The sequence below is a fragment of the Chrysochloris asiatica genome, unplaced genomic scaffold, assembly GCF_000296735.1.
Source record: "Chrysochloris asiatica unplaced genomic scaffold, ChrAsi1.0 scaffold00048, whole genome shotgun sequence".
NCBI classification, from domain to species: domain Eukaryota; kingdom Metazoa; phylum Chordata; class Mammalia; order Afrosoricida; family Chrysochloridae; genus Chrysochloris; species Chrysochloris asiatica.
This window is the reverse complement of record NW_006408566.1, coordinates 5,178,990-5,188,945: the sequence shown is the minus strand read 5'-3', so window position 1 is coordinate 5,188,945 and position 9,956 is coordinate 5,178,990. Positions and strand designations below refer to the sequence as shown.

The 9,956-nt window shown below is 43.6% G+C and overlaps 1 protein-coding gene across 3 annotated transcripts; it reads left to right on the top strand.

Annotated features, from left to right (window-relative positions):
• The first annotated feature begins 5,530 nt into the window (after positions 1 to 5,530).
• GADD45A (growth arrest and DNA-damage-inducible, alpha) lies at positions 5,531 to 8,400 on the top strand. 3 transcript variants are annotated; one of them, XM_006862423.1, is made up of 4 exons: positions 5,531 to 5,574; positions 6,037 to 6,138; positions 6,374 to 6,611; positions 7,714 to 8,400. In XM_006862423.1, exons 1-4 carry the CDS (start codon positions 5,531 to 5,533, stop codon positions 7,825 to 7,827), a joined length of 498 nt encoding a protein of 165 aa, XP_006862485.1. In that variant the 3' UTR covers positions 7,828 to 8,400. The 3 variants fall into 3 exon arrangements, with proteins under 3 accessions (XP_006862485.1, XP_006862486.1, XP_006862487.1); XM_006862424.1 differs by lacking the exon at positions 6,037 to 6,138; XM_006862425.1 differs by lacking the exon at positions 6,374 to 6,611.
• Positions 8,401 to 9,956: the final 1,556 nt, after the last annotated feature.

Sequence of the window (9,956 nt, the reverse complement as noted above, 5' to 3'; positions counted from 1 at the left end):
CTGTGATTAGTACAAACTCTTAGAGCACCCCTGTATCAATATAAACCTATTGACACGCAGTTAACTCAGCAGGGAGATGGGGAAATGCAGGGTGTGAGCTCTTGAAAAATGTCCTACATATCTATTCATCTGACAACTTAATAGACCAGCCTTTAGTGAAATTTGAACAGCTGGCGGCAGCACAGTGGTTAGCCTAAAGCTCTAAACAACACCAGGACTCCATTATCATGATTTTTAATACATGAAGAGAATTTTCTTAGGGTAAAGATATATGCAAGTGAAAGCTGGACAAAGAATAAGGAACACCAAAGAAGAATTGATGCCTTTGAACTATGCTGTTGGTGAAGAATATTGAACGTATTACAGACTGCCAGAAGAATGCACAAATCCGTGTTGAAGGAAGTATAGCCAAAATTCTCCTTAGAAGCCAGTAGGGTGAGACTTGTCTCATGTACTTTGAACGTGTTATCAGTAGTGGTGGTGGTGGTGGTGGTGGTAGTGTGCCATGGAGTCGGTTCCCACTCACAGTGACCACGCATAGGGTTCCCAAGGCTGTAAATCTTCATGGGAGCAGAAAACCACCTCTTTCTCCTGCGGAATGGTTGGTACTTTCTAACTGCTGACCTTGAGGCTAGCAGCCCTGCTTGTAACCACTACGCTATCAGAGCTCAGACCACCAACCCCTGGAAAAGGACATCATGCTTGGTAGAGTAAAAAAAGGTCAGTGAAAAAGAGGAAGATCTTCAATGAGATGGATTGACCCAGTGGCTGCAACAATGGGCTCAAACATAACAATTGTGAGGTTGTTGCAGGACTGGGCAGTGTTTCATTGTATTGTACATAGGGTCGCTAGGAGTTCGAAGCTACTTGACGGCACCTAACAACAACAACAACATATATGAGGGAGCTTCAACATGATCATGTAATAATGGAATTAAAAGATAATGGAAATTTTCCATGAACTTTTTGAAACCCCCCTTTATATCAGAAACAGCATGATTTCTCACAATGCATCGCAATATAATATAGTTCTAGGTAGGTGGTAGATGCATCTGTCATAAGCTAACTTGGTTTTTCCTTTCCTGTGAACAGTGAACTTTCTAACACTGAAATAACAAACATCCTACTTCTTTTTGATGTTAAAGGATTGACTATTTAAAAGGGAAAAACTTCTAATTCTGTACTATAGAACCAGTAACAGAGATGTATACATATTAAACATGAGGAAAATATCATAAAGTTCTTTCATATGCAAATCAGTTAGCAGTATTAAAATTATTCCACAATTCTTAAGTACATATTTCCATCTAATTTCCAAATATAATCATTTGGCATCCTTTCAAAAATTACTACAAGGTCATTCTAACTCTGTGCAGTTGCAGTAATCAAGGCTACCTGGAGTAGTTTTAGAAATGACTTCATAATCACTTCACATACTGGAGTTCTTATACTGGTTATAAAAATATGCATATTCTACGTTCATCTAGGGAAATTCCTCGGAAATATCGTGACTCCCACTCCCGACCCCAGGATCCATATGCCTTTATGAAAAAAACATCATCTATGATCATTCTAATGTAGAACTGCATTCTAAATACAGCTGCTTTCAGCCATAAGGCCCATTTGTGAAGATAATCACTGATGAAACACTCCACGTAGACTCAGCAATAAGGAAAAATGATGTAACAGATCTGAGTCAGAAAGTATGACAAATGAATATTTTGAATACTGGAAGCCTGGGCTTATCTCACAGAGAAAACCCCCACACTTTTCTTATGTGGTCAAATAGAGCATGCAATATAGTTTTTGAGTGAGGAAACAGACCTATATGAAGAATTAACCATGTTTTTCCTGCTCATAGTTGCTGTGGACAGGGCATTACAACTGTGGTTCATTTGAACTGGTATAAAGAAAACATGGGTTCTATTGGCCTACAGTGTCAGTTCACATGACTAAAGAAAGTCATGGGACTTGTAACATAGCTAGCTGATGACAGTGCATTTTTGTCCTAAAATCCAGTTCAAGCAGAGATATGCCCATTAGATCATAAGCTTTTTAAAGGCAAAGGATCAAGAACATACAGTTCTTGGGGCTATGTTTTTGTTTTTCAACTAAAGGTAAATGTGAAATATTTTAGAGGGAATTTATGCAAGACACAAATTCTAATTGTTGAAATTTTGGATTGTATTCTACTCAAACACTGACTGCATTTCTACTAAATTTCAGATTGTATTGCACTTTCACTAAGACAGGCACTGTGCTAAGTGCTGGGGACATCAAGTTCATGAGGACACAGACCTTGTTATGACTTGTGACTATAGACAATTCCCAAGTTCTCAACATTGGACCTAACATAAAACCCATAGTTAAGAACCAACCCCTGTAAAACCTATGGTATTAAAATTTGGGGACATACACAATGGTTTGTGATAACAAATGGGCACAAATCTGCAACACGGATCAAAACATTATTACTATTACTGTATTATACATTAAGGATGTTTGAGTGTATCTGGAAGTGTTTCTTTAATGTTTTTATATACATAGAAAGGTATACTATATATGATATGTTAAAACAGTTTGTCTTAGTATATTGTATCTAGTATACCTTTCTATGCATAAAATTAATACTGATATATAAGATATATTGGCTGTCTTGTTGTTGTTAAATGCCATCAAGTTGGTTCCGACCAATGGCAACCTTGTATAGGGTTTCCTAGGAGTGGCTGGTAAGCTTGAACCGCCAACCTTGCAGTTCAAACGGTTTTGCAGTCTGGCGCATAAACCCACAGCACCACACCATGACTCCTTGGCTGTCTTGTTGTTGTTTAGTGATGTTGAGTCATTTCTGACCCATATCAACCCTGTATAGGGTTTCCTAGGAGCAGCTGGTGAGCTTGAACCGTCAACCTTGTAGTTCAAACGGCTTTGCGGTCTGGTGCATTAACCCACAGCACCACACCAGGACTCCTTGGCTGTCTTACCATATTGTATATATCAGTATTAATATATGAGCCATACCTAACTGTCCCAATGTACAAATTTAACTTAAAGACAGATTTAGGAATGAAACTTGTTTGTCATCCAGCAACTGCCTTTATACTTCTTTCCAGAGAACCTTTAAGAAATGTCTAGTATAGAATACTGGAATTCCACAGAGCGTAGTTCAATAATCTCCAAATGATGACTCCGAGTAGATTGTGTAATTCTGGTTTTGTTTGCAAAACTGAAAATACTTCAGCACCTACTTAAGTTTCAATCTTGAGGAATTCTTTACTGAAGATACCTCAAGTTACAATCTAAGATATAGATATAAGATACACAAACACCCTTGCATGATTAAACAGTGATCATGACCTTTCTTTTACTCAAAGTCCCTTGCTGATAATGTAATTATGGATTGAGTGAAACACAATGGCCTGGATAAGTGAATCAGAACCCTGACCTAATATCACTTTTCATTTCCATTAAATTAAGATCAAGAAAACTAGAGAGTAGTTTGTCTAGAATGATACAATCATAAACTAACAAGAAAAGGAAGCCTGTTGCCATTGAGTTGAGTCCTACTCATAGGATCCTATAGGACAGAGTAGAACTGAGCTATGGGGTTTCCAAGGCCGTAATCTTCATGGAAAACTGTAATCTTCATGGAAACAGATTGGAGCGACTAGTGGGTTCAGAGAGGTAACTTTTTAATTAGCAGCCTAGCATCATTGTGCCACCAGAGTTCATTGGCACAAACATAAGGATGCAAAAACCTTTGTCTCCCTGGGTAGTGCAAACAGTTAAAGTTCAGAAATATTGCATGTTCAAGTCCTCCCAGAGATGTCTCTGAAGACTGGAGATCTACTTCTGAACAAAAGCATCCACTGAAACACATGGGACTGTCAAAAGTCAGAATTCTTGACAACTGACATTGCTCCTGGTCCTCGCATCTTTGCAAAAAGTTGCTTCTGTGACTTTTGGCTGCAGAGTAACCTAAATAATCTAAGTGCTGTTCTGCATGCAAGCATGTGGGAGGCATTTTCACCACTTTTGGTGACTTAAGTAGGTTTAAGAAGTGCTTTCGCATTTATTGCATAAACTCATAAGACAAAGAAAGGGACTTTTGACCTATTCAGTGAAATTCTATATATTAAAATTTGTGTTTCAAAAATATGTTACTACTTGCAGTTAAAAAGATTTGCTTCTCAACAACAGGTTGCCATTATCTCAAAGATGAAATTTTAGCATATGACTAAAAGATCTTACAGCTACAGCTTCATGATTCAGCAGCTAAGTCAACAATTCACAATGAGATCACAGGCTCTCTGTACAAGGTAGTGACATACTCTCGTCTTATGAAAGGAAGCTTAGGGCATATCTAGAGCAATTTGAGTTTAGGCTGTGGCAAGTGTGGGTGTCAGACATTTGTCTCTTGGCTTTTACCGGGGGCAGGAGGATCCCCTTTTGGGAAGGATTCTTTGGGAAAGGTGAATCTGGGTTGTCCCGCTGAGATTCACACAAGTGGCCACCAGCTCCCCACGTGCACCAGCTCATGGTTTCCCGAAATTACACTGGGCAGGTGGAAAGTGTGTTTTCTTTGGAAAAGATTCCAACTTGGTGCCCTGCCACCATAAAACACAAATGTGTTGATTTCTCTTTTTTGAGTTTCCAACCCTTGCAACCTTCCAAATATAAATCAAACCAGCCATCAAGACACCGAAATAATACTACTGCTTATAAGCGGCTTTTGCTTAGATTTAAATAAACAACACTTCTGAGGAAAACTTTACCCCAGAAGTCTGGACACACTCTTTTTATGTACCTGCTTACTGCTTACCAGTAATTACTAGACTTGGGGGCATTAACCCTGAAAATATATTTTAATAGCAACCCCTAAAAGCAAAAGACATGAAACGATCTTAAAACAATTTGCACCAACTAGAAAAACACTTGGCAGCTTTCTCCAGCGCAAGTAGAAGACGTACACACACCCCTCCTCCACCCGTCAACTGCAAACCCTTCTCCACAGATGGGCCCCGCCAACGCGATTCGAGACTAGGCTCGCAGCACCGCCCTCCCTCTCCCTGCAACGCCCTGAATGCCGACTCCCGTTTAGTTCCTCCCTCTTCCGCTCCTCTCAGCCTGGAACCAGGCGCTGGGGTCAAATTGCCAGAGCAGGCTTATTTGCATACCCCAATGGTTGCGTCGTATGTAAATGAGCCGGTAGGTGGTTGGCTGGAGGTTGGCAGGATAACTCCAGCGAGCCTGGCCCTTTGTCCTTCAGTGGCTGTGGGGCAGCTGCCTGAATTGTTCCGCGGTTGGTGGTGTGGGTCAGCGAGCAAGCCATCGGGGCGCTAGGGGCGGACCGCGGGGCAGCGGCGGCGGGCGCAGGAGGAGGAGGAGCCCCGGCGGGCGAGGGGCGGCCAGTTAGTGCCGCGGCCGGTTCACGGTGCCTCTTAGGGGAGTGCCGAGAACAGCAGCCGCGCGCTCACTGTAGCAAGAGCAGCCCGCACGCCGCTCTCTGTGGGGAGTCTGCAGTTGCAATATGACTTTGGAGGAATTCTCGGCTGGAGAGCAAAAGATTGAAAGGTAAACCAGCCTGCGAACTTTTCGGGTCGGCGGGACTTTCCGGAGCCTCTTGCTGCAGCCCTCTCCCCACAGCGCGCTCCCCTGGTGCAGAGGGCTGGGGAAGGTTTGAGGGGGAGCGAGCGGAAAAGTTTGCGGAGGGCATCTCCCGCTGGCCACACTCGGTGACCCCCCCCCCCGGCCCCCTTCTGCGGGCCTATGCAAGGGGCAGTGCGCTGGTTCCTGCCCGCGCGGCTGTTGCGCCCAGCGCCGGGGACTGGCAGTGTTCTCTGGAGAGGGTGGTGGGTGGCACTCTCCAGTTTCTCACGGGACGCGGTCTCTGGGAATGTGAAGGGATATGGTGGGTGGCGAGACCACGGGGAGCCCCGGCTTGCAGAAAGCCCGCTGCACGGCGGCTTTGGCACCGGGAAGGGGCGAGACCTGGCCTGACGGGCCCCTTTCTCCTGTGCCCTTGCCCGCGTTCAGGATGGATAAGGTAGGGGATGCCCTCGAGGAAGTGCTCAGCAAAGCCCTGAGTCAGCGCACCATCACCGTCGGAGTGTACGAGGCGGCCAAGCTGCTCAACGTGTAAGTGGGGTCCTCACTTGTCCACTCGGGGCTCCCCTTCCCGCCCCAGCCTGCGAGGTCGCCCTGCAGCGCCGCCTTCCACTGCTCTCCACCCACCTCCGCGGCTGCACATTGGGGGGTCTCGGGGGGGGGAACGTGCGACCCGCGGGGACCCAGGAGAGGCCAGTCGGGGGTGGCGGGCGCCCGCGCGGGCCGGTCGTGCCTTGGCGCTCACCCGCCCCGCCGGTGCCCGCAGAGACCCGGATAACGTGGTGCTGTGCCTGCTGGCGGCCGACGAGGACGACGACAGGGATGTGGCTCTGCAGATCCACTTCACCCTGATCCAGGCGTTCTGCTGCGAGAACGACATCAACATCCTGCGCGTCAGCAACCCGGGCCGGCTGGCTGAGCTCCTGCTGCTGGAGTCTGACGCGAGTCCGGCGGCGAGCGAGGGCGCCGAGCAGCCCCCGGACCTTCACTGCGTGCTGGTGACGGTAAGCGAGAAGGGGGCAGCAGGAGCGTCCTGGCTACAGTCCCGGAAGGAAGTTAGGAAGAAAGGGCTAGGAGTCTCCCGCCTGCAGATCTAGAATAGGTGGGGGTCAAGACGGTGGCTGCCTTTGCCCCACTAGAGAATGTGTTCGGACTTTCAGCCGAGATGTGCTAGAGTCATCATCAGGATTTTCCCTGGTACAGAACATGTCTAAGCACGTTGGAGGCTGCCAGCAGCGGAAGAGATCCCTGTGAGTCAGCACTGTCAGCCCAGCTACTCCCTACCTACATCTGCACTACCTCCCGTGACTAATTCCTTTAACAGGGCAGATTAGATAAAGCCAAATAAATTCCTGGCTCACCCTCATTAAGGAGTCAGCTTCATTCTCTGCCAGTCAAAGCTAAAAATAGAAGTGGTGTAGGAGACAGACCTTATTAATTCCCTAGAAGTACATTAAGAGGATAGAGTGGAAATTTTTGCTGGGCGATCTTGCATTGTTTTTTTTTTTTTTTTTAAATGGACCCTTTTTTCTAATTAAAAATAAAGAAAGAGCAAAACCACCTTTGGTAGAAAGAGAACTTATTTTCAGAGGTATAAATGTGATAGCTTTGTTTTCTACATTATTCTGTATTCTGGCTGGTTCTAGTTAGGTGGCAGACTAATTATTTTGCTCCCCCTGAAAAACACTACTCTAATTTTGGGGAGGATAACAGGTGGCAAGTCTGTAACTGCTATGCTGCTCATCTCATGAAATACACAGCATGGAGACAGTCTCCAAGTTGTTTCAGTAGGTCCCTATCCGGGTACAGTTTTGCAGGACAAAACAACATTTTCATGCAAAGCTGGATAAACACCATCTCGTGTGAACATATGTATGCAGTGTATGGATTGCATATGTTCAGGCTGTACAGAGTATGGCCTAAAAAATAATTAACGATTTTGCAGGATACCCAGCTACCTAGAGCTTTAATTTTTTGTGCTGCTTATGTGTCTCTGTTTTACAGTGTAGATTGTGAATGTTCAAGTGTCTTCCCCTCAAAGTAGTGTAATTATTAGCAAATGCAGATTTTTTAAAAAATCATTTCATTTTCCAAACGTGTTTCCAGAATCCACATTCATCACAATGGAAGGACCCAGCCTTAAGTCAACTTATTTGTTTTTGCCGGGAAAGTCGCTACATGGATCAGTGGGTTCCAGTGATTAATCTCCCTGAACGGTGATGGAATCTGAATGAAAATAACTGAACCAAATTGCACTGAAGTTTTGAAATACCTTTGTAGTTACTCAAGCAGTTACTCCCTACACTGATGCAAGGATTACAGAAACTGATGTCAAGAGGCTGAGTGAGTTCAACTACATGTTCTGGGGGACCGGCGATAGATGACTTTGCAGATGGAAAGAGGTGAAAATGAAGAAGGAAGCTGTGTTGAAACAGAAATACAAGTCAAAAGGAACAAAATTTACAAAGAACCATGCAGGAAGGAAAACAAACTATGTATTGATTTAGGATGGTTGAGTTACATGAAAATAAACCAAATATGCTTTTTTCAAGTTTAAATAATGCAGCAGTAGTTTGGGCATTTAGGGCTTAAATGCCCTAAAGGAAAAGAAAAGCAGAGAGGGTTAATCATATTTTCAAACCATATTTTATTGTATTTTGATGAGATGTTAAATTCTCAAAAGTTTTATTATAAATTGTACTAAGTTATTTTATGACATGAAAGGTTATTTATGCTAGAAATTTTTTTGAAACAATACCTACAATAAACTGGTATGGATGAATTACATCACTTTTTAATGTGTGTGGTTTTTTGTTTTTTTTAACTTGGACTATAAAAAAATTTTGAAAAACATGTAAGCCCTCATGAAATTATATAATGTCAGTTGTGTGTGCATGCTCATTCCACTTTTATACATCTGGCCTGGATTGTTGTTAAGTGAGTTCCAACTCATAGTGACCTTGTATAGGGTTTCCGAGGAACAGCTGGTAGGTTTGAACTGCTGACTTTGTGGTTCGCAGTCCAGTGCTGATCCACAGCACCACACCAGATGCAGGGGTACAATTTATTCCTTGTTCAACATATGCTTTATTGATCCTCTGTTCTAAACTAGGCCCAAAGTCAAAAACAAAGGTGGTGTAAGAGAAGTTGGGGATATGGAAAAGGAGTGATTAGAGACTGAACTTGCAAAATCTGAATAAGTAATTATAATTTAATGAGGTTTCGCTGAGGAACAGTCAATTTATTTGGATCTTAGAGAATGAGTTTCATTTGCCCAGCTAGAGAAGCGAAAGGGATATGCTGGCCAAATTTGTGCAAAGGTATGGAGGCCTGAAAAACCAAAACCTGTTCAAGGAACAAAGGCTGATTCTGTGTGTGCCTCTGGTGTAGAAGGATAAGGGGGAGATAAGGCTGAAAGGGTAGGTAGGGATTAAGCCCAGACTTGAAGGGCATTCTGTGTCATAGCAATTTGGGCTTCCTTCTGTAAACTTCAGGGAGTCCGCGGAGGCCTCCACCACGCAAGGAGTGACGTGATCAGTGTTATAGGAAGATAACACTGAAAGACGGGTGTCATTGGCAAGAGACATGGGAGGTAAGAAGGCCAACTAGGAAATTACTTTAACTGTCCAAAAGGCTGTGCATTTTGCAGAACCGTATTTAGGGAACAGAAAGAGAGGTGGCCTGGCAAAGATTTCTGGTGGTCTTAGTCTCTTCCGAGAGCATTGCATCTTACAGCTGAATGTTTCTATTATTCTGAGGAGTCTGGTTAAATTATGCCAGATGGGAGAGATGGCAGAGAAGAAATGAAAAGGTCCAGTGAAACAATCATCTTAGTTTAACCAGTCTCTTAATAAATTGCAAGAATCTCATGTCAGGAATGGCCAAAGAAAGCAAAATTTCTTACTGAGGCTTTAGTCCATAGGGTTTTCCTTTGCCTACTTTTCAAATCAAACCGCCTTGCCCTATTGCTACCCTGTAATCTATCTTCCACCCTTGTCATGAACTATACAATCAGGAAAAAGTAGAAAAAAGCAATCTAATAGTAATGAAGTTCTCCAATTTCCTGTGTATCTTATGAATAACATAAGACTCACAAACCTTTCATCTTGCAAGCAAGTTTGTTTTCCACATCTGTTAGAAATGTGGGTGTTTAGGCTTGTATCTTTTATTTAAGCCAGGGCCCAATCTAAAATACAGTTGGCATTTAATATTTCTTATATTGCCTTAATGTTAAGTGCCTTCAAGTCGATTCCAACTCCTAGCGATCCTGTATAAGGTTTCCAAAGAGTGGAAAATCCTAAGGTAGGATTTTCAAAGATGAGTGAATTGAAATAGGTACAGGGAGTGGA

Excerpts from the sequence above, each read along its gene's own strand:
- GADD45A (XM_006862423.1), top strand. The coding sequence starts at position 5,531 with ATGACTTTGGAGGAATTCTCGGCTGGAGAGCAAAAGATTGAAAG. Across the intron at positions 5,575-6,036 it reads GGAGAGCAAAAGATTGAAAG|GATGGATAAGGTAGGGGATG; the intron begins GTAAACCAGCCT and ends GCCCGCGTTCAG. Across the intron at positions 6,612-7,713 it reads TTCACTGCGTGCTGGTGACG|AATCCACATTCATCACAATG; the intron begins GTAAGCGAGAAG and ends ACGTGTTTCCAG.